Genomic DNA, 25,931 nt, shown 5'->3' on the forward strand with positions numbered 1-25,931 from the left:
TGTATAATCTACCCTCTGGACATAGCAAAATGAAGAGTTGTAGAATAAACATAAGCCATTGCCTATGGGGTTTTGGCAATAGTTTACAGTAAGTGGCAAATCATTACTGCCTTTGATGTTCATTGTAATAATGTTAACCATCTTGAACTCTTCTGGTATTTCTTTGGATGCAATGGGCAGTTGCCTRGAAATTTCATTTGTGCCATTTAATGCAGTCACTACATAACATTTTCTAAGATTACCCAAGTATTTATGAACAAGGAATAAAAGTTACATATGTATAGAAAACACCTGATATATATATGATATTTAAATTTAAATGATTTCAGACATTAAAAAATAGAATTCTCAAAACAAGAATTCCTCCAGCAGACAAAAACGAAGAACAGTGGCAATGTTAGCACTAGTGGGAGATTTCAGTGACGGTTCCTATAGCTATGCACTGCAGATCCCCAAACCACCAATCTTCTCCAATCTTCTGAGCCAATTAAAGGTGAAATCCTGTACTCCATCACACTGAACTCAGAGGAAGTGTTGCCACTGATTTCAACATGGCCAGGACACCACTCCTGGTATGTTTTGAGGATAGTAGAATCATTGCAACAGCATCAAGACTTCACATCAGAGTAACAAAGAGGAATTCCTCAGCTTGAGATTGAAGCACACATCAGCAACATAGGCTGAAGGAAGTTGTTATTTCTTTTCAAAAATCTAAACAGCTGTTTTCAAGGCAGATTAAAAGATTTTTCAATGTTTGGATTCAACTCAAGAGCTTTATCTAATGCATACTTTGTATTTGAGTATTTGTTGAATTAGAAATTTAATAGAGCAGCTGAGTATTTTAAAATCTTTTGGAAGATGTGAAAAAGGGATGTGAACTCTAGCACACCCTGTAAAACATAAATTTTTTTTTTAACCAAAAGAATATGTTATTCATGTGCTCTGTACATTAGGTCAATTATTACTCACTTTCTTTGGAGAACAACCAAGTGTCTCCACCCTTTATAACAGAGCACTGTAATCAACTGTAGTAAGAATAGCAGAATTATTCTAATACACTTTGGTGGCTCCGGCCCTTGCTCAAGGAGGCTTGCACAATAGGAGACTGAAACTGAGTTGCCATCATCTTTACTTTTTTTTTCCAGAGGGGAATAAATTAGTACTTCCTTGTACACTTTAATAAAAAAAAAAATCAATTTCACATAAACAGTAAAAAACTTTTAAAGAGTGCTTTAAATTGGCCCTTCAATTAAAACACTTCAGTTATTTAATGACAAATTCTGTAAACATTCTGATACCAATACTTCTTCCACTGCACGTCTTTCATTTCCACTAACCCAATTTGACCTCTCATCTTCCTTGCAGTTAGCAGCTGTAGAAAGCTTTTTTTTTTTATATATATATACGGACATCAGCAAGTAACTGAAGTGCTAGTGCGATATTTAAAATGCCTTCTAAAAACATGACTTTTTGTATTGAATTTGGAACCGAGTTTGATACAACTTGTACTGTTAGTTTAATATAGTATCACCTTTCACGGAGCCGTATCTTGTTGGGTTCCTGCTGGGACCTGAGAGCTGAAAAATCACAAGGTTTAATGCATGGTACTTCATTTTGCCCAGTCTGGCTCAGGCCAAGAGAAGCATTTCCAATTATTTGGATAACCACATAGATTAAATACCCAGCAAGGTGGCTTGCTAAGTCATTCATCATTTACCATTCCTGGACTGTGCTTATGTCTCACTAATGTTTTTACTAGAATAGTCATTCAGATGAATGGAATGCACATCTCCACTGGGTTTCCCCTGTCTAATAAGCAATCTAAACTTCTCAGCCTGTCTTCAGTGCTCTCTACAGCTCTTTTCTTCAGAGGAAGAGAAAAATATTTGACTACATCCCCTCTTACCCCTCCATTCTTTTCCCTCACTTGCTTGCTTTTCCTTTATGACCCTCCATTTCTATATTGCCCCAGTGCATTAAAACATTACCCACTCCTTATTTCAATCCCTCAAAAAGCTCAGAACTTGTCATCTTATTATTCTTTTTGCCTCTTCAATTCAAGAATCAAGTAATGGTGATAATTCACCGCTATTGGTGCAATTCAACCCAGAGTATCTGCTTCATTAAATTGTATCTTAAGAGTTCATTGATGCCACACTGATCTAACACTGACTCTCCTTTCTCAGCTGTGTATCACTTTTTTTTTTAACTGCACATTTCGTTGGTAGATCTTTTTGCTTTTTAAGCCTGCAGTCTGGAAGTCATTTTTGACCTTGCGGTTTCTTTTGAAGACCATATTAATCCGACTGTAAAGCTGTCATACTACCATTTTACGAACCTCTCCAAGTTACCACCCATACTGTCCCATCGGGACATGGAGATTCGCATAAAGGCTTTCATCATATCCCAGCAGGACAATTATAATTCATTGCTCGCTGGTTTTACTATTACCTCCTATAAACATTTCAAGCTCAAGTAGTATTCTGTCACTGTACTGCTCAGCTGAACCAAGATGTCTGGCCATAACATTCCTGCACAGAGGGCCTTTGAATAAACAGTTCAACAGGTCTCACTAACATCCATCTTAACTGTACTTTAAAGATAGTGCACTGCATACTCTTTCCACTATATGTCTGCTCATTTCTTGCCCTAGTTCTCAGAAACTTAAGTAGACTTAAGAGCTTTTTAGATCCTAAAAATCTTCCCTCACTAAGAGACCCAGTTCCCTCCTAAATCAGATGAAATTATCAGTCAAAATGTGGAAGAAGCCTCAAAGCTTGTGCATTATTCAGCTGTATCGATTACAAGGTACTAGTGTTTTCAGATTATAATCTCATAGTGAAGTGGGATGGTGAAGCCTTTTTTGCAGCACTGTTAAGAACCACGTGATACAAGCAAAACACGTGCAACACCGAGAGCATTAGAAGAATTATGAATCTGTAGATTACCACTATGTATTTGAAGTAACTGAAGTCAATCACTAAGCAAGAACAAAAAATGCATTCCTCAGTTTCATGTTGGCTTCTAATTTTAATTTCTACAGAACACGAGAAAAGCAAAAGAAAGTAAACAGTTTTCTTACTCTGCGTAAGATCTCATCTTTTCTGATTTGGGATAGATTCTCTTGTGCAATAAGTAAAGCTCAGTGCAGTACTAAAGATTTTTTGAACRAGTTTTGRCTTCCTTATTCTTAGGGCTAAGAGCTGATGTGGCATAAAAGCTCTAAAAAGCTACCMCTGAGTTAGTATCCTTAACAGAAAGATGTCTCTTCTTTTCCTACCTTTCACTTTTGAAGAAGAAAGACAGCAGCAAAGCTATAGCAATTGCCTTCAGAGCAAAAGAAAATATTTTTTTAAGTCTGTCTGTAATTTCTGTCTAGATTGCAGCCTCTGTTCAAATTCAGTGGAAGAACAGAGCCATAAGTTAGATAACACCGAGCAGCTAGGTAATATGAATTCTATTCTGTATWCGTCCTCCTTTTCCCCAAAAATTGAGTTAGCAAGTACATATCCACACACAAACAGTGTGCATCAGCTGCCTCACTGTGAAGCCATTTACAGGGTGGACTCTGGAATGGCCTCTAGAAAATAGATCTTTTCCTTCTTTTTGTTACATGTGACAAGTAGGCAAGTATAGCCAGTGTCAAGTGCAAGTAGGAAAGTTCCCCTGACAATGCACCTGCAGTTACTAAGGGGATGCCAGAGACTGCACAAATGGATCACCTGGCAAAGATGGGAAAGTCTCAAACACATCACTGTGATACAGTAGGAAGCCAGATCTCAAATAATTCCAGCAAACGCAGGGAGGAGAACAAATACGGTTTCCAGAACCAATGTAAGCACCAAGAAAGAACAAAGCGAGTCCTTCCTGGGATGCCTGCATCTCTAGTATGTAGTTTCTCGCACATCACTGACTATCATTTGAAAATGACAGGTTAGTTTCTTTCTCACTAGTGTTACGCTGATTGCATGACAGAAATCAGCCACAACATGCAAGGATCATAGTAAGAAAACACCCACTCCTTCCAGGTAAAAAGCCTCCAAGAAGAATTATTTTATTTAGTGGGCTGCAACACAGCTCCATTTGCACATAGCTCAACAGATGGAGCCTCCCTGCTCAGCAGTGACAAAGAGCACGGTGATAGAAGAAGTTCATAGCAATCTTCCCTCACATGCTAAAACCAGGCTGTTACGTGGAAACATGTAACATACTGTCAGGCAACACACATTTTCAGTTTCAACATTTAACTAACCCTTAACTTCCCATGTAGGAACTGCTTTGTCTCTATTTCAGACATACTAGTTGCTCTTTCTTATAATTAAAGATACAGAGAAAGAAAAATAAGAATGAAGCTTAGTTTCCACTATAATCCTCAAAAGCTTTGAGTATGAATAACAAAGAGTATGACCAATATTTTCAGAAAACATTTTATCATTGGCAACATTATTTCACAGAGATTGCTTTCTTCAAACAATTCCTGGATTCTGTTTTCACAGATAGCATCAGTCAGTCATGTCGTTCTCTTATTATACAGGTGATGCCACAGGGAACATTAACTAGACAATTGAAAGAAGGTTTTTTTTATGTGTAGTATCTAAGGGGAGCATTTCCAGTTAAGACCTAAAGGCTTCCTTCAGTTTTGGACCAAATCTCCTTCTATTAGGCTTGGAATAGAATTCAGAAGACTGTTGTGTGATGTAATGATGTTGAAAGCTGGTCTTTGCATTTCTATCCCAGATACTAACACCTATTGCTGGCAACGCACATAGGCAGTTTTTGTAGCTTGTAGAGATTCAGCTGCCTCGATAGTTAAGATACACCTTATGGGTTGATACAGAAGCTCAGCTGAATGCCACAGCACTACCACCTGCCCTGCCACAGCTCTTACCTACCTCCATCCTTCAACCATCTGGAAGTGAAAGCAAGCTGCTGAAGATGCCAGCACCCTGCATGTGAATATGCTCCTACCTGTGCACAGCTTTGTGCGTAGGTGTGTTTGCAGTGTGTATACACACATACATTTATTTATTTGTGCATAAACAACACTTATGCATATCTAATATGCAACTCTATATGCATATCTAATATGCATATCTAATATGTAAGTAAAAAAAAAATTTTTTTGAAGTTCATTCTCACATTCATAAAAGAGAGGTTTACAAATGTACATCTTGCTAGTGTTAATAATAGTTAAGAGCATTCTCTACTCCACCATTCCATGAACCACTGTAATTTTGTCAGCTTATATTATATATATATTTAACTGGCAGTTCTTTTTAAAATTTTATTAGGCAAGTTCACTAGGAATTATCAGTGAAAAATGTGCTTTCATTGCCTGGCTCCCCATTAACAGTTGCCACAGGAAAAACACCCTCTGCATAGTATAACTCACAAATAAGAAGAAATGCAGAACATCCACAATTATGAATGATGTGATAATGTCAGCACTGGACCTTYCTTAAATGGCTAAATGGTTTGAATGACACAGTTGAAGGTGTTACAAATCACAGACAAACATGAATTTTAACACACTTTGCAGAAGCTGAAATATAGTTAGAAATTGTCTTCTCTCCCCTGTAATTATTATTTTTCAATTAAGCACATTCTTTGATATGTAGAAGTCACCCCATTACGTAGTAGCTGTGAATTTTATTGTGCTGTTTTTGCTGGAGATGCACTGCTTCCCCCAGCCTTGCTGGAAACTCATCTGTCAGTAGATTCAGTGGAGAGATCGAAAGCAATGGGACCCACGTGAAAGGACCTACAGCACAACTGATGGCATGACCTTGAGGCCAGTCAGCACTAAGGGACTGCTGCGCACACAAGAACAGGAGAAATCAAAAGTCAAGAAGCACAATAAAATCCCACTGAATTCATCCTCAGTGCTGCGACGCCAGCAAGGGGCCCTTCCCCTGCCCAGAAGCCTCCGTGCCAGACCACCGCATGGCCTCTCCGCTGGCAGGGGGGGAGAGCCACGGGCAGGCAGGTTTCGACCTCGCTCCCTTCTCCTCTGCTGCAGTCAGTACCACCAAGTTGAAACAAGAAGTATTAGAGGGTCGTAGCAGACTATTCATCCCAAGGAGTAAGGAGGAAACAGGAATGCCACTGAAATTTTTGACGATTACGGGGTGGTAAACTTCACAGAAAACAGAAACGAGGAACATAGGCCAATTATAAAACATGACCAGGACCATTTGGTAAACCAGACTTACTCAAGTTAAACACTCGGGGTCAAGGAAGACAGCGCACAGCCACCCCTTCAGAAGGGAGCTGCAACCTGAATTACACTACTTTGAAAAGAAATCAGGATTAACGGCGTATGTCTGCACAGCAGACTGAAGATGTAGCTGCAGTTAAATTAACATACTTACGCTAATTTAGCCTGGGTAATGCTAACAACAGACATAGGTTAAATGGCAGGATTGCAACCAAAAATCAACTGTTTACAAGTTACATATTTCTGTTCTTAATACACACACACACACACACACACACACACACACACACACACATATACACACATTTTTAAAAACTTTCACATCATTTTCTTAATGAGTATTTTTACTTATTAAAAAGCTTGGCTTTTATTTAGCTTTTTAATAAGTACCTTTTTAATTACTTAATTTTGGTTTCTTTGCTTAAGAAAATTCTTTTTTTTTTTTCCTCTAAGGAGCTTTTTCTGGATAAGAAATGCAAAGCTAAATTCTGTTTTACAGCAGAGCAGAGTTTGGAGAGTGATCCTTCTCTTAGGGCTTCTTTCTTTTCAGACCTTATTTAGGCCTCTTTTCTTTTCCTACAGCATTTCACTGGAGTGCCAAATCGTACAAGCTGTCACCGAAAAAATATATAAAACCACCCAATCGTTATTCTGGAACCTCCTAAGGCCAATTGGAAGTGTGAATGTGACCGTTGCTACGGTTGTTCTTCGATAGTTACTTCCTACAAATTTTTGCAACTTTTATGCTGAGATAGCATATGAGTTATCTTTCTAAATACAGCAGATCACTACAGAAAACTGTAATAACTTTTATACAGAAGATTTTACCATCAATCTGTTTTAAGTTGCACAGGAATTTACATGTAACAAAACAGTTATACTGACCAATTTGACCACTTCTGCTTAAAATATATTTTCATTAGCGTTAAGCATTTTGCAGTTGACCTACATAAAAGAATTGTTTTACTTGGAAATGCTCTTGTCAGTTTAGCCTTGCATTAGGTATGATCTACGATGTTTCAAAAGAGGTTCTCTTTTCTTTGTTAGAACTGACCATCATGAAAGTTTTAAGATATTTACTAGAACTTAAAAAAAAGACTCCATAACTCTCAAATTTGACTATTCGGTGATCATATATATTGGTATTTCATTTTTCTGTTGCAACTGTAAAAAAAATTTCAGCTTACTAGCTCAATAAGAAAAAAAAAGGCTTAAATGGAAAATATTCATATAAAATTTCAGGGTGATTCACAAAGAAAACATTTATTTTCACTGCAACAAATCAAAGGATTTTAGGTAGCTGTGCTTTCTTATATCAAAGCACATAGTGGGCCAGAGAAGAAGGAACATTTTTCTCCATAAATGGCTAAGTGGGCACTGTTAGATAAGTTCTCAGCTTCAGTTACTCATTCTCTGATCATACTCAACTCCAGGAGTATGACTCCATACTCATACTCTTCTCCATTTAAAAAAGYACCTTTCCCATGGAAAGCTCCATGTGAGAAATTAGTTATGTTAATTGATTTTATGTTCTAGAAGTTAAGCTGCGACCCACGAACTGGGAGATAGCTGAGATTGGGTAAATGGGATGTCTGCAGTGGTAACAAGACAGAATTGCTTAAAGCCACTCGTTCTGAAGGTCTCGATGCAGCGCTGCAGTGACAGCTAAAATCAGTACACGGTCACTGGGGCTTTCAGCACATGAAAAAATTCGATTTTCGTGGTACAAGACATCAGACAGATTCTTCCCCATTCTCCCCAGAGCACAGACCTGGCAGCATGAGCCGTCCAACTGCCTGCACTGCGTACGTAAAAATCATGTATGTATTGATGTAACCTCCCGTAACCAAACCACCACAGACATCTCGTTGCTTATATAATTTCAACAAAACCTTCCGACACAAGGGCAGGCCTTCACTCCTTGTTTCGCAGGTACCACAAGCCGGATCCCGCACAAGCAGAGCCGACCTGAGTTTGGCCCCTGCCTGCAGGGAAAGCAGAAGCGAGCTGCTGTGCTGCGACACGGGTGCTTGTGGGCTGCCAGCGTGCTCTGCCGGCACCGCAGCGGGCTCTGCAGTACACCTCTTTACAGGAAAACAAATGCAGTGATTTTCATGCGAGTCCCTTCAAGTCCTACACACAAGAATCAGATTTAAAAATGAGAACAGTGCAGTTTTTTCAGCCAAATTCTTGTATTATGATTTATAAATCTGCCTGCATTAACTTATGCAATTGCTAGTTAAAAACCTTATTACTTCTACCTCAATCAAAAATGAGCTCCTCAATTTGTGTTCAAATTTGTATGGATCTCTACCTGCTACAGCTAAAATCAAATCAAAACAAAACAAGAAGTCCAATACCTTGTGCACATCTAAAGGACCGTGCCTAAGCAGCCAATCAAGAAGGAACAGAAATACTGAAGGGGCTGCCAAATAATTGAATGAAAACTTTGGATCTGACTGAAATCAAAACTCAATTTAGAAGATAATGTAAATGTTCAGCTTCATCTACAAAGTTGGAGTCCTCACATCTCACAAGAGACCTAAGCCCATATGTACTGAATCATTTATGGATCTTGATTAAGCTTCAAGCATGTATCTGAAGAAACATTTTAAAACATGCTATATGATATGCTGAGATGCACAAAGCATAGGAAAAGAGATATATGACTGGTTAGATAGCTGTGCATTTGCAAGGAACAGAACAACGGATAAAACCTTCACATACACAAGACCTTAAAATGTTTTTTGGCATTAAATAACAGACTGAGTTTAGTACTGAGTTCAGATCCAGAGATCTATTGATTATATTGCAAAGTATTATAACCCATCTTAAATCACACGTAGTAATTCTGTATAGTCCAACTGCCCCTGTAGCTTTATTTTTAAAAATAAAAAAACTTCTCATCCATTCAGCTCAGCCTCTCTCACAGAAAAGAAATACTCCAAGGCACTGATACTGAATTTTGTTTTAAAACTGAAAGACATTGGAGTGAAAACATGTATCTATTCCAATTACTTTAAGGAAAGTAAAAAGTCTCTCTGTGACTGAATATGTTAAATGTCAGCCTGAAGCAATCTTTTATAATTAAGTTAAATATTCAGGGGAAAAAATGGTGTGCAAGAATACTCATTCCAGGCCTTCAAGCCTGGCCATCCGATAGTGTGCTGCTGTAACACTGTACATGCATTCATGTTACAGGGCTGCAGAAACTACATGTCTATGTCAACAGATGTGTTTCTTGGAAGACAGCTACAAAAATCAAGTTTATTCAAATGTTTGCCAGCTACCATATGCTGCAATACTACTTTAAATGCAACATAAGGCTTTGGGAACATACTTTCACTGCTATCTACACTTTGTTATTTACTTTCCATTTAGACTAAATACCAGAGACGGGGCACACTAAGGGGTGCAGTGTCTTCTTGGTGAAAACATTCCACCCGTTGTAATATTTAGAAAGAAAAAAATATACATAGTACTACACCACTCTCGACCACTTTCAGCGGTTGCACTCTCACAGAGAGGCTCTGCGAAAGATATTTTTACATATGGCATTAATTCTGGGAACTTTTAATAATGGCCAAATATAATTAAAAATTATGCAAAAATTCCTGCCATGAAGAGAGTAGTACAGAAATGACTCTGTTCGAAGAAAAAGCATTCATTTGCTCATAATCTGAGTCCAGAAAAAAAAAGAACCCTCCCCAGTATATTTTTAATATTTGAAGTATATCAGGCCTAATACTCCTCCTCTGTAAAGCCAATGGCAAAATTCCAAAATGCAGCAGGATTGAGCCCCTGATGTTGTCACAAGCATTCAAATAAACAAACAGGGCTGTAACACATTCTAAGCTTCCACTGTGTTCCTCTAAATGGATCCAGACAGGAAAAAGTAAAGCTCTTCACTGCATTTTTGGAATACAAGGATAATAACAACGTACAACTTTGTATTTTATAGAAGTCACCTTATTAAAATATAATCATCCGAAGTCCAAAGCAAAACAGACTCAAAGAATCAAGACGGCTTTTATGCACTATTTTGGAAGAGATGGTTCTATGAGATTTAATAGCGATGTCTGATCTCCCCAAGTTTGTTACATGTTGCTTCTTCCTCTGGACTTTCATAAAGCAAATGACACAGGGATGTTTTCACATGAGCCAATGTGGGCATCTAACATCGCTAGTCAGATCCCCCAGGCTTTTTATACAGACAATAAAAAGAGCTGTTGATGTTCTGAATTGTCCTCAGGGGAACCTAAGCTAAGCCCCTGCTCTGAATCTCTTCAGCAGCTCTACAAGGAACTTACATGTTGTATTATGAGCAACTTATATTACTAACTTTAGTAGTAAAAGTTRAGTGGTGTAGAAATAGCACACAGTTCTTAACTAGTAGAGGAAATTTCGTTTTGTCTGCATTTTAATATTCCATTATTTGTGATTTCTTTTCACAATACTAATATGACTAAACAATATGCTTAAAGCTCAGTGCACTTCTCAGTATTAAACTCCGAAAGCCTGGGCCAAGTTCCAGCAAGGCTCTTAACCATTTGCTTAGTTCTAAGTATACTAACATCTCAAGTTTGAAGATAAATGCATGTCAAAACCCACGACTGGATCAGGCCAGAGAACTCAGCACCTTTCCGAATGAATCCTAGAAGCACAAATATTTTTAACGGAGCAAGAATCCATAAAATATTTTCCATTCTGGACAGTATATTTTAAATCTGTCTTAAATTGCTGTAGGAAGCCTTTCCAGTTCCACTACACTTTTGCTGTTTCGCTTATGTCCAGTTCACCTTTTTGATGAACATTATCCCAAAGAAATATCAGGTCTGTTGTATTTACGATACACCTGCATATACTTATCAGAGTGCCAGGAGGCTTTCCCTGTCCTGGAAAGATGCCAAAGATCATACACAACAGCTTAGGAGTTAATGATTTAGATGTAAGACTATTTTGACTATATCACAGTTATCAATCCAGCTTCGATGAAGTATATCTCACTGGCGACATAGCACACATTCCCTGAACATGCAGAGGAACTCCACTGAAAATAAYGAACCTAAAAATTCCTTTTGATCATATTTGGAGTGGTTCATATCATCATTAACACTTCTAGTAAGCCCCACAAAAAGCAGTGTGTGTGCTCTAACTGTCCAAGGCTAGCTGCCACTCTATGAAAGAATGACTGAATAAATAAATAAAAAGCTCATGCCACAGCCTTTGATGGAGCTTGCTGCAACATGGAAGCAGCAGGTCCTTTACCAGATAAGCACTTTGATTTTATATGTATTTGAAGATACTGACCTATATACAAGTCTTGTAGATCTTCACTAACAATCATACAGTCAGTATTTCGCTGAGGTAACACCAATCTTGCTACAAATATGGGCTAAATAAATGGAAAAATATTACTTAGAACRGCAGACACAGACCCACATAGTATGCATCTGGACTTAAGAAGCTGGCTCTAACTTTTCTATAACAATCTGGATCATCTTCATTGTTTTCTATATCAGATTATTAGAATAATCCCTATGAATGTGGTTGCCTCAACATTGTTCTATTCAAGGTTGTTCTAAGATAAAACATTTGCAGTGAGAGTTGGAATATTCCTTGGTGGGAGACATAAATGTCAAAAACACTAAGTGACTTTTTGTAGACTATTTGTAGAGAAAAGCACTGCATGATATGCAGTAGTAAATTACTTACATCACCGTTAGCTTGTGGCATGGCATAACCTAGAAGTCAAACCAAGGCCAAACATACGGAGAATGCGCATGCCACAAAACCGTATCACTCCCTTTCACATCACACTTATATCCAGAAATGATGTTGTTTTTCAAAACAACCTCCCTCTCCTCCTCCTAGAAATGAGATAGTTTAAAAGACTATTTCTCTTGAGTAATTTCCTTTTTTTCCCTCACCATGCTCAATTTTTTTAAATAAAGATATAGTTTTACTCTACAAGGCATGAATCTTGTCAATCTATTTACTCAGTAACATTCATCCACATATACATCAGAACCTCACCAGAGWGTGTCAACAATCCGCGAAACATTCCAGAGCTAGATTCAAAATATGGACCTTTTCCTTTGCTGACAGTTGTGCGAAATCACACGCAGCCAGACAGCTGCCTGATGACCACACAGGTGCGTGTGCTGAACAATAAGCTATTCCAACTAAGGCCAACATTAGTTTAGAATTAAAAAGTTTTTTCTGATGGCATAATGTGATTCAGAGACCAAAGAAACACCACCCCCTTTTTAGAGAAGGGGCACACATTAGCTCAGAGAGGTACAGAGGCTGCAGGAAATCTCTGTGAAAGAGACCAAATTTCAGAGGTCTTCTGGGGAGATATGACTGTCATTTGGCCTCAACACTGAAGCAAGCATCAACCAGAAATACTGTGGCTCATTCATGTCTATTTTCTCTTTTACAGATAACTAGAGAATCAAACGTGTGCTAAGAAAAACTGCTTATGGAAAAGGCATAGAGATTAAAGATTTCCACCTCAGCTGTACTCGGTAACCTGCCTAAGATTCCCTGATGGCATGGCTTGGTTCCAACAGCTTTGCACTCCCCTCTTCTCACTCCATCTGGCAAGAGAAGCAAGGCAGGAGCCCTGAGGAACAGGACTGAAGCTGTTAACTGGCTTCAGCCTTGAAACCAGTCCTAATTACGTAGACTTAAACTGGTCCCAGATCAGACAACGTAAAAGCAGCACTGAACAACCCTCTTCCAAACTCACAGATTACAGTACTTCAGCAGACTCAAAGCTCAAACCCATTGAGAACAAGCAGCCATTGCTAGAAATTTCAAAGCCTTTACCGTGCAGTACTTTCTTTACCTGAAAAGCTTTTATTCTCTTCAAACTTAGGACCTTTAACCCAAGATATTTAATGTTTTTCCATTGCTTAGACTCCTCTTCGGTGGTGARAGCCCAAGCAGCATTCAGAACAGAGCTACCTTTCAATCTTCAAAAATATTTCACCAGTTCAAACTACGTACAGAATCTCAGCGGACAACAGGTAAGACTTCACACAGTGCCAACATAGCAATTCTCTCTGCTGCGCAGCGTGTGGAAAGTATCTCCTTCATCCTACTGTCTGCTCTAGCACAGAACAGACAGTTTTACTCCCCCATGATTTGTTTTTCTGCATCATCTCCTACACTGCCCGTACAAAAAAAAGCCGCTCATTCGTCCAGGCTCTGTCTTGACAGCAGTGAGCATCCGACACACTCACTGACAGAAACTACGTGCACTCAGCACATCTCTACATGCAAGCCCAGAACTAGGTCACCAACATCAATACTGTCCTAGGTTCACAGATAAGTAACACAGCCTATTGTAGGGGTAGCACATATGAATTTCCAAAGCAACAGATCAATCTATCAACAAATCAATCAACTCTATTAATTGAAAATGTATTATTTTAAAGGTTACAAAATCCAACAATGTACAAAACATGCCTTAATCAGTTGCACGTGTGTTTCACCCAGGCTTCTCTCCTCCCGAAGCTCACATATTGCTAAAACTGTTACTTAATATTTAATTTTAGTCTTGAACTTACAAAAAAAATCCAGTCAATTCAATTACGGATTAAAGTAGGTAAAGGCTCAACAACCCTATGATTAGCAATTAAACAGGAATTTTCGCTCCCGGAAAAGAAAATGACACTTGCTAAAATCTGCCATGGACTGAAGAACTAGTCTTTAAAAGCACATCAGTCAATGTCTATGATGCATAAAAATCACAAGACAAAATAAGATTGAATGATTTTTCCTATAACAATGCTAAAATTTTCTTTCTCATTAAAAATGCTGTCTAGGAAAGCTGTTACAGTTTTAATCTGCAGCATTCCATAACTAAGATCTCTGTAGTTCCCTCAGTCTGAAGTTTTGCTTTCAAGAAGAATCTATACATTGCATTCTACAAGGACCTTAATTCTGTTTTATCTTATTCACAGACCATAATAAAATATTAATATTTAAATGTGTCATATCACTGGTATTTTCAAGTTACTGTTAAGCAAGATGGAATACCAATTTTTTCAGTTTTAGGGCACATACCTCTTTCACACTGGGGTCCAGTAAAGCCATACGTGCAAGCACATCGGTTGGGAGCCACACATCGCCCTCCATTTAGGCATCCATTTTCACAGACAGCTGCATCAGAGAAAAGGCAAAGGTAACCTGCACTGAGTTACTTCCAGAAAGACAAAGTTATATATACTTGACCACCTCCGGTAAACTGGTAGAAGCCAAGATACTTTATTTTTCCAAATATACTTGTGCTATTTTGTGGTTTCATGGTGTAAGGAGAATGAATTTTTAGGGGAATATAATATAAACACACCAACAATCACAGTTTTTATACCTCTCAGACCCCTTCTTTTTGAGATGGCTAGACAAGTCAATGACTTCAAACTAACAACTCTTTCCAACTTTCAATGAAAAAACAGTGAAATAGTAGAGATTACAGATAAAAGGTATAGACAAAAATTTAATCTCTACATCTTCAAAAATTTTCCCTACTCAGGAGGAAATTTAAAAACATATTTGCTCCTCTACCTTCTAGAAAAACTAGTATTAAAAAGCTTTTTGCTGATTATTATTAATTCATGTTATCAACTAGGATAGCCAGAACTAATGTAATTAATTACATTTCACTAAATTAATCCAAGATACTTTGCCTCTGTATGACACTCACCAGATACAGAACGCACTTTCCTCATAAGAAACTCCAGAAGCAGAGCTTCTCTCAAAAATCATCAGAAAAGATAACACTGACATGAAACAAATATGTTTTAGTACAGTTTGATGCTCACTGAATAATGTTATTCTTTGTTCCGTCTCATATTCACCTCAGTAGAAAGGAGGTTTTCCCCGATCCTTTTTTATCCATTTGGTATTTCAYAGACAAGGCAGAAATACAATTCTTAATTTTTTCACCATATGATCCTCTTCCAAATTATTAAGGTAAATTCCTGGTCCTACTAAAGTTCATATAAAGTGTGCCATTGATTTAAACAGAGCACAAAAGGTTTTCATTAAATAAGTTAAAAACATTTTCTTTATTGGACCAATAGTTCACTAGACAGCAACAGGGCAGCTTTGGTTCAAAAGGAGTACCTACATCCTTATTTGAGTTTCTTCACAGCACTCTAGCTAAGAAGAGCAAGAGACAACTGGAATCGGGTTGGGATAAGTTTCAAGCAGTGGATCCAGGAATGCTATTAATCCTGGACTGATTGAGGAAATCAACTCTAACAAGACAATATCAAAATGAGCAAAATTCCTCAAGTATACTAACTTTGTAACAAAACTCTGAAATTAAAACAAGGTTTTGTATTGAAAAGCTTAATAATACCTATGAGATAAAAACTGAATCCCATGTAAATACTGATTTTAGGGCCTAYTGCTCCAGTGAGTGTAAAGCCCTGGAGGTCAATAGGAATTATAGTAGTGTGAGAACTACAGGATCAGGTTATATCCAATTATTATGAATTCACTTGATGTTTATTTTAATAGTCCTGATCACAAAGAATTCACTCGGCACTCATACTACGGAGTCATGTGTTTTTCTGTAAAATTCCATTGTACCTGAGCAAGTACAAGTTAAACATCAGCTGAAACTTAGTGTAAAAGAGTGTCCAATCCACACATCTCAGAATTATTTAACTTTACATTTCACAGTATATGTATTAATAAAAATGTACTTACGCTGTCCACAGTGTGTTCCCGTATATCCCTTCTGACAGAGGCAATGGTCATCACTACAGCTACCTCCATTCATGCACCGGATGTTACAGTGTTGTACTTGAAAGGAAAAAATATTTTGCTCAGCTAAACCAAATCAGTCAAGAACAATTAACTAGCTGCTAAGGGCTTTTTTAGGGATTGATTCTGTGAACTAGAAAGCAGTACTAGAAATGGAGGATGCGTATTTTAGGACAGAAATTTAAAACGCCAGTAAAGAAAACAGAAGATGGGATAAGAATTTGATACCATCTGTATTTGCTGAAGTCAATAGCACTTCATACAAGCAAATATCTACAGCACCTGTCTCCTAGTTTGTAACAGTGAAGCAAAGGGAAAACACTAAACTTCTGGTGGATACCACTAAAAACCACCAGGGTCTTATCATCTGGGTAATGAGGACTGGAAGCATTAAAGGTAAGGGAATAGGAGCAACAAAGCTTCAGAAAGTGGCCTGCTTCTGCCAACATACGCAGAAGCAGAAGACAATCTGCCTGGCTAGGATTTCCAGTGTGGAAAAAAAAAAAAAAAAAAAAAAAACATAGCTGGGCCATTCCTTTCCATCCACTGTCTCCGGGCTCACTCCATCAGCAGGCAAAGCTGCCCATGGCTGCTCAGCTTGGGGCTGAGGAGCTCCCAGACAGTAAGTCCCCAGAGCCAAAGACCTTCCCCTGCTAGTTAATAATGATGAAAATGGAATTCAAGTCCCATGCCAGTGAAGCATAAAAGCCTGTGCTGCATTTTTCAGATAATAAGGACAAATATGTTTTTTAACTAGATGTCAGGAACAATTTAAAGCTTCTGGCTTTTCATTTGCAAAGAAGTGGCTGGATGTCCCGATCCCATCCTCCTCACTGCTCCTGTATCCAACACAGCTCACTGGGGCCAGCACTGCTAGTGCATGGCCAGGAAATGGCTTTCTCCTAACAGGGACCACATGAAAGGCTCCCAGACAGTGTTTTAGTAAATGGCCACAGGGCACTGAATACCTATACCACGCTGAGATGCTCAAGACTGAAAAACTACAAATTGCATTGCTGCCACAGTCTATTGCTAACAGGTGGGAGGTCAACAACCAAATTTGTGTGTTACACAAAGCCCTTAAGCATCATTTAACTTATTGCATTTCAAAAGTATGTGCATGAAATTTTATTTTTATTTTTAAGCAGAAAGAGGAATTTTAGCTTTACTGCCATCTATAGCAATATGAATCTACATAAGTTAAATATGCTATTAGAAGAAAGGATTTAAAACAGCCTGACATTTAAAACACTAGTACACTTACTTTTTCAACTATAAAAGTAAAATCTGTATCTTACATTTCTTGTGTGTCTAACAGTTATGATACATCTTTGTTTTATTTTGGATGTACTTCAGGCAACAAAAATGTACTAACATTCCTCAACAAAAAGTAAAATTTTCTGCAAAAACACAATGAATATCTGGTGAAGATTTTTGGACAACGTCCTAAGTAGGTCAGAAAAAGGTATATAGTTACTTTAAAATGTGTAGTTCAACTTAGCTTTATACAATCTTAGAAAAACAGAGGGGATTACAAAAAGCATAGGAAATGATATCATCTGTCAAGCAGGGAAGGAACTTAAAAACCACAAACTGATTTCAATTAGAGCAAGCTATGCCAAGAGCTAATTTCCATTCCCACATGAAGACCAAAGCCATTTAAACAGTTTGAACTACATTTGAGATAAAAAGGTTAACAGTAGCTTATATGATGATTTTCCTATTATTTGTTCAAGTGAAAGCAAAGTATATTTCCCCATTTTAGGATAAGGAATGGTTTTACAAAGAACCCTAAAAAAAAAAGTTTCCATAATTTGTCTTACTGCTCTCAAAGAAACTTTTCCAAGGTGAAATATTTCTCTCTCTTTTTTAAAGTAAAATCATTACGGGAGATTGCTGGGATGTCCAATCATCATTACTGGAAAGAGCCATTCAAATCAGTGAGCTTTCTCCCTTATTGCTATGCAACCAAATCAGTGACATACAGTCACAGTAAACTTGTTATTAACTTTCTGTCCTCTTTTGAGGGGATTTTGGAGATATTATTTCCAAAAACTTACTAACTACTCTGAAATATTAGCCTTCCAGAAGTTTATAGAAATACATGCAAATGCTGTCTGCAGCTTGGATGATGATTTTAAGATTGCATTTTTGAGAAGTACTATATTAATACAGGTCCAGAGTCTCTTCTCAGTTATATCAACAATTCCATTAATTTCACTGAAGATATTCCAGTAAATAAAATAACTTGTTCCAAGGTATCATACTGTCTGAAACTCAAGGAAATAGCACAATAATTACTTTAAGACTAGTAAGCCAGTTCATATGCCTTATCTCAGCATGCATATGAAATGTTAACAATATTAATAAATTATTGTTCTTAATAAATTATTGTTCTCTTTCAGGTCCAATTTATAAACAGTCTGCATTTGAAATGTCTGAAGTCAAAACAGGAGTAGCTGCAGGAATCTAGCTTTATAAACCTGCAAAAGAGCCAAAAAGATCAAACACATCTGCACACATCTTGTGTGGATAATGTTTGTAATGTTTAACCAAGTGAAACTRTAAGTTGCACACTTAAGCATAACAGTCTCTGACTTTCCTAATAAATTCTCAACAAAACTGAGTAAAAACCTCATCCTACAGAGCATACCGACACACTAGTACAGCTCATGAAATGTCCAAAAGCAGCTCAAAGGTAACACATACGCTGAGTATTCAGCAGCTCCAAACTATAAAATATGAGGGTCTGCAACTATCACAGGAAAAAAAGCAAACCAGCAGTATCTCCAGCTGCTTAGGAAAAGAAGCACTTGGTAGGAGCAGGCACAGGGCACCAGGAGAAAAGGCTGGGTCTCTGTTTACAGAAATCTGTGCCACTGCAGAGGAAACACTTCCAGCCCAGGCTATGCATTACGCAGGGGTTTGCCTGCCAGCAGCTGTAAACAAGGAATGATAGTCTCATCGCATCCCAGATGCTGAGTGTGTTTCCTCTGCCGACCGACTGACTCAGGAGATCACAGCTAGAGCTGGGCTGTAAACCACAGGCTACATCCACTGTGAGAGCACGCACTGCCTCACTGCCGGCTGCACATTAGTGGGAAAGCCTGTGGTAGCGTTAAAAACTCTAGAAATACTAAAAATTTAAGAGCTTTTAATGTCTCCAACAGTAGCAGAAAACAAGAAAGTGCTGTGCTCTGGGCTGTAAGCAGACATCTCCCGCATTGCCCAAGACTGGAGTCAACCCCAAGCACCCAGGCTGCCGTGCCCACAGTGCCCGCAAAATTCCTGGAGGAGGACTTCAGTGTGATGGCTCAGGTAATGCCAAAGTACCCAAACTCTAGTTGATTTGGGACAAAACAACTGAGCAGCCCTGTCAGAACAGGCTCAAGAAGGGTGGACAACCCCTGTCCCAGGACACGCGAGCACAGCGACGCTGCACAGCAGTCTGCTCACGTGCAACTTCAGAGCTACAGGCACATCAAAGCCACATGGGATATGCCTACACACGTGGCAATCATATCTCCAGACACACTGTAAGCATACCCAAAAATTCAAGAATTGCACAGAAATAACCACTAACCAGCCAGCAAGTTCACTGATGTTACAAAAATCTTTTATGAGAAAGCCACCAGTTAATCTTTTCAACCACAAATCAGCTCCCTAAAGCTGATTCGTAACCAAAAAAGTCACAACAGTTGACCTTCTTAAGAATCAAAATTGAAGGATTTGTTTTGCTCTCCAATCTACATGAGCACACTGCATTAATCATTTGACTCCAGCAGACAACTACTCTGCAAGAGCTATCCCAAGTTTGGCTTCTGCCTATGGTTGTACATGCTATAAATCCTGGGCCAACTACTAATACCTTAGGTACCACATATCAACATCGGTTAAAATATCCAAAAGACCACTCAAATTATCTTATGAATCAGGAGCCATATGTTTAACTCTGAGAAGTCTTGATTTTCTCACCTGTATCTGTTACTTGTATTTTAAATGTAACAAAACTTGTGTAAATCTGAGCAGCAACGGAATATCCTTGTGCTCATGGAAAGATAACTGGCAATAATCTATGTGCCAAAAATTGGGACAAGATCACTAATTTACATATGTTGCTATAATCTCACCACCTGAGGCTGAAAACTAAACAAAACTATGACCATACCAGATTGTTATAGAGTGGTATAAGAAACAACCAAGATTATTTGACATGACCTGATAATTACACTAGCTTGATGATCTGGTATCATCTTGTTTTAATTTGATATTTTGTATTACATTAGTATATTTTTTTCTTCTCATTTGTTAAAATATGTATTAAAAGTTGTTATGTAACAGACTTACAAAGCCTTGAGACAAATGCAAGCAAGTTCTGTGATCCACAGATCTGCTCTACATAGTCCCATATACTGGCACCCGAACTAGAACACATCTCTTGAAGGACAGTTGATTTCTGTAGGTACCATATCCTTCAGTGCTGCATTTGGCCTGCAGCGTGTTTGGGAGTCTGCTGTGAAGCATGCCAAATCATCAGCCCCTAAACTTGTCTCCTACTAGAAGTCTAGATTCCTAACAGAAGGTATTATGAATTGAGCACTGTTCCTAATTCTGGATTTTCTCTTCTCTGGGTTAGATACAGCCTGAAGTACTGCCAATACACTTATATGAACAAATGCATGTTTTCACTAATGCTAGTAATGGCCCTGTAAATGCTAGTCTGTGCTGTCTTTACTCAACTTGGCATCCTGACTCAGATTTAAAAAATATCCACAGAATCAGTCATGTAAGTAAAGCTGCAGTAAGATTTGCATCATCTTATTTAAAATCCAGCTTCAGTGTTGCCTTTTTGACATACTCATTGAGATAATAAAAGTGTACAGCCTTCAGTTCACTTTTCTTCATGGTAAGGCCCCATTTCAGGTTACTAAATTGAAGTATTTACATTTTAAAAGTTTTTAAGTTCCTCTCTTAAAACTAACATTGTCAAACATCCTAACAGAGGTACAGCTCTTACCTTAGTATTTGGTTCACAAATGCATATTAAATGCATATGCTGACAAAATATTAATCATTGCTAATGGAAGCTGGCAGAAGTCTTTGATGTCAAACAGTATTGTTTCCTTTGTTTCTTAATAGCGGATCTGAGTCATTGTGCTCTATTGTGTAAATATATATTCATAGATTTTGTCTACAGTGCCAATAGAGCAAATGACTTACAGAAAGTGTATGTTCTAAAGTCCTAATGAGGTGCTGGGTCATAAAAATTATTACAAAAGAGTGCACAGAAGCAGTAGAGTCTTTTCCCACTACAACAACTTGAGACCCTTTTCCTTTTAGAATTATTTTTTTTTAATAAATAAAGGTGATGTGACCACACACAACATGTATCTTGAACTACTGCATTCATTAAATACGAAATAATATTTTTGAGCCAGCTGCTCAATGTATTGGTAAAGTGCTAATACTTCTACATTACACAGAAAAGCAACATTATAAAGTGGCCAACTTATAGACACGTAAGAAAAACATCAGCACTGCTTAAAACTGCTGATTGGGAGAATATCCTTGTCTATAAAAAGCAATTGTCAACAACTGCAATAACTAAGACATATAGGCTTTTGAAGTTGCATGAATAAAAACCGTAGCAAAGTCTCTGGGCCCATTCACCTGTGCATGCAATTCCAATGAGACCGAAAGTATGGATATCAATAGTAGGATATATCAGACAAAGATCTGCAATAAAAACTTAATTTTTATTCATATTCCTTTTTTCTTTTAATTCTTGACTCAATAAATAATTCAGAGTGGCCTAAGGGGAAAAAACAAACAAACAGACAGACAGACAGACAAAAAGTAATACTAAGGTCCAGGCATTCCTTGCTTTTACAAAGGTGCAAAAACATGCAACAGATGTAGGGAGTCTGTACCCCAAAGGAGACCTGGAATAAGGTCATGCTTTCCTGTACTGCCTTACAAGATTAAAACATATGCACCTGGTAAAACAGTAGCTGTAAACCCAGGCAGGCATGCAACAACAAACACATCTGTCCACTGCTCTGCAACCTCCCTCCTTCCAGCCCTCTCTGGGCACTTCAAGCTCCATACCCTCCTTGTGCAGGCCTCTCCCTAATAGACATCACAGGAGCCTGAGAAAGGGGTTGAACTACAAAGAACAATATTTACCACTTTAGCACATTCCATTACATTCCACAGTTGTTATTGTTTTTCCACTGTTACTGCATGAAAAGGATGCTAAAGCCACAAGCTGAAATGGTCAGTTATACGGGAAAACTCTCTCATCTAGGAAAGTAGTAAAATTGCAAGGTAAAATACATGGGCCAAGCAGACCACACACAGAGTCTGAAAAGATATTCAGCAAGATAAAGGCTTTGCAAAGCAAACAGGTAAAACAGTATTACAGACCTCAGCTGAGTGTATCTGCCATTGACTTCAGTTAAAATGTTGTTCTGACATTTTCAGGCATTTGTGGGACACAAATCCTCCCCCAATTCTTTCCAAATTCAGAAACTTTYCATTTTATAGCAAATCAAAATCTTTTGTATTTTAAGAGACAAGAATCACACTCAAATTGAGAACACAGTAGACATTATAGCTGGTATCTTAGATATGAACCAACCATGATCCCACTTCAGGTCAGACAAGTCACGATGAGCCATTGAGCTGTTTGGTTCACAGACTGATTTTCATCTTACTGATTTTTTCTGGATCTGGGCAACCTTTCTTGAAAACCTGAACTCCAAGTACTTCTAGGAAACATCATCTCTCTGAAAATTTTCGTTTTCAAAGCATCTGATCTTTTTTTTTTTTTTTTTTTTTTTTTTGATGAAAAGCTGTTCCCCTGAAAAATCTTGAACAATTTTGTACCTCTAACACCTACAGAAGTTTTACCTGGATAAGGTTAGCAAAATTATATTCAGAAGATGCATACTGAGCCTGGCAGGAAAATGCTGTAACATCTGTTTAATTCATTTGAAATAATGTATGTATTTATATATGATGGCATAGTCTGGCCTAATACTTCTAAAAATGATAATGGAATTACAAAGCAATTCAAATTCAACTGCCAACAGTGATCTCTCTATCATTACAAATTTTGTGCTATATGTTTGTGCATGGGTATGTATATGTGTGCAAATGGAGGCAAGGGATTTTCCAGAAAGTAAAGAAATACTGGAATTAGTGTAACAAACTGGCAAATAAACAGTTTCCAATAAAACTAATTTGGCTTTAATTTGGCACAAAAGAATGTCTCCAATAGCTAGTTTCTGAGTCATTCTTTAGTTTTCGTCACAGGAGGCTAGGCTTTCTTTCCTGTGGTAAAGTATGTCTGGTGACTCAGAGGTTATTTGTCTTGCATATTGACTGCTGAACTAGCTACATACCTAGCTAGCTTCACAGACTCAAAAGAGCAATATAAAGACACAGAAGAAATACTTACTTGATTTTGAACCACAGGAGGGGGCTATCTGACCATTCGGGCATGTGCACATGTTTGGTCTAGAGCAAAATCCATCCCCACAGGAATGTCTGCATATTGCTATAAATAAAACATACATGGCTTCAAAACATGTTTAGAAAACCCAAACACACAAAAAACCTGATAGAAAAGATCCATTCAGTACCATGAAATAAATACCTACAAACTCTTTAAATTGTACACAACAAATTCCAAAAGAGTTCCTTCTTTTCATCTGTCTGTCTCTATAGGGGACAACTAAAATCTAGACCTTCATTATCTTAATAAAAGGCCTGGGAGCATGCCACAGGCAATGCAAGATATGTGAGGAGATTCCCCTGGAAATGGGAAACAGTGGTCCATTTTACCAAAGCACTCTTGAAAGAAGGATGGCACTGAGATGACATGACCATGCACCCTTTATTTCTGCACCACAGACATATGCAGCAGTGCAGTATTTCCCATCTGACAGTATGTTGTCTCAGAATCTTTGGAGACTGTTTTTATCTCTCTCAGTAAAAGTGTCTGTAAAAATTGCTTCTGGTACAATGTACCATTACACATAAAATACATTTATAGCAATAAGATCTATCTATMTATATATATCTACTAATATCCCTACATACATATTTCAGGCATATGGTCCAAACAAGCACAGCAAAAATATTTGCTGGCCCAATGCTGTTGCCTTCTTCCGTGTACTTAAACAGATGAACGTATTCCACAGGTGCTCAGTCCTGAGAACCCAAACACACCTTGGATCCCTGTACCACAGATTTAAACAGAACATATGGATCCCTTGTTAAATACTGGTATCACATCACTATACTGTAGCCCACAAGACTTTGTATATTAGCTTAACACATTTAAAATAGTAAAGAAATGATGTATAGCTACTATTGGAACCATACAGAAACACATTTTTCCGTTCTAGTACAAAAGTAAAAATACCCTGACATACARGGGCAAAGATAAACCTCAGTCATAACATATACTTGGATTAACTTACGGACTATGCATTGGTTTCCACCAGGTAAAGTTTTCCATCCAGGGCAACAGTAAGCATTGTAACGTGATCCACACACATTGGGTCTGGAAGAAAAAAAAGATGAACTTTTATTTTACTCAGAAATACATTTTAAAAGCAGAGGCACAAAACAAAAAAACAGAATCACTGCAAAGTACATTTCAGTAAATAAAAATGCTCTATGTTTTTAGCAGAACTGAATTGTAGTTTTTTATTTTGAGAATATACACTCTTTCAAATTGGAGATTACATTAGAAAACATGAAATCAAATCAGTAACAGAAGGGACAAAACTCATCTCTCATAATTCAACATCCGGAAAGGTAGCTTGTCCTCTATTAGAAAAGTTTTGGCATGCTCAGGCTCTTCTCCACAGGCTAGCAGAATTCCAACTTACATACAAAATGAGGGATCATCCATCATCATTAGTGAACATCAAGGAAATTAAGTGCCTTCCGAACGATAGTTTAAGTCTTATGTTCTTTATTCTACTCTAAAGCATTATTACTATTCCCTGTTTTGTCCATAAGCAAAATCACATACATACGAGTGAAACATGCCAACCATGACACTAGCCAAATAAAGGGGTCAAAAAAYGCAAATGCTTCAATTACAAAAATGACTTGCTGTCAAAAAAATCTAGACTGTTGATGCATTTAGAGACAGGTCCTACGAAGAGAATGAAGGGCCTACTGCAGTGAGAATTTCTAACATTTCCTCAATGACAGATCCATATGAATTTTTCTTCCTAATCTGTATCTCTCACCCGTATTTACTCTTTCTGATAATTGTATCACTAGAGCTTACAATGAAGTCTTACAGGACATGACACTATTATCATGATTTTATTGGTGAAAATACAAAAGCTGAAACTCTTCAATATCCCTCACTGATGTTAAGTCTTCTTAACCTAAGCTGCTGCATTTAATACATCTATTTATAAAAGTAAAACTAGCAAGACAGCTTCAAATATGAGAAAATGTGCCTCTTTTTGTAGTATGCTTCATAATTTTATCAGAGGAAAATTTTACAACATGTATTAATATTACAAGCAATTACTCAATGGATTAATGTAACTAAAGCTTGCCATAAACTAGTACTTCCTAGAAACAGCTTTAATAAAATACTGTATACATATTAGAGACAGATTTAAATTGTTTATTGTTTTATGAAGGGGGGGGTTATTATTATTTTGTCCTTGGTCTTTTAGAAAGTTCTTCATCCCTAGCATTGCAATGTTTAAGTAAACAATAGTTACCTCATATGGTGAGGCAACTTAAGACAAACAATCTTGATATATACAAACATTTATATGTGCACATTTTCTGAGTAACAAGGTTTTTATACTGTATTTATTTAGAGATTTGCATTGTTAATACAATTTCAAGTATTACAATTACACCAACTTCAGTGACACCTAGT

At 37.6% G+C, this 25,931-nt stretch overlaps 1 protein-coding gene across 1 annotated transcript in view; it reads right to left on the reverse strand.

Annotated features, from left to right (window-relative positions):
- Positions 1-24,570, reverse strand: part of FBN1 (fibrillin 1) — a 142,150-nt gene extending 117,580 nt beyond the window's left edge. The window contains exons 1-4 of the mRNA XM_085303420.1: positions 24,493-24,570; positions 23,466-23,564; positions 15,947-16,042; positions 14,294-14,389 (exon numbers count right to left, since the gene is read on the reverse strand). Of these exons, the coding sequence (XP_085159546.1) occupies positions 14,294-14,389; positions 15,947-16,042; positions 23,466-23,517 (244 nt within the window). The 5' untranslated portion in view covers positions 23,518-23,564; positions 24,493-24,570. The remainder of the gene's footprint in view (positions 1-14,293; positions 14,390-15,946; positions 16,043-23,465; positions 23,565-24,492) is intronic.
- Positions 24,571-25,931: the final 1,361 nt, after the last annotated feature.

This window comes from Rhea americana, unplaced genomic scaffold (genome assembly GCF_003343005.1).
Source record: "Rhea americana isolate MKP2758 unplaced genomic scaffold, rheAme1 scaffold_2, whole genome shotgun sequence".
Lineage (NCBI taxonomy): Eukaryota > Metazoa > Chordata > Aves > Rheiformes > Rheidae > Rhea > Rhea americana.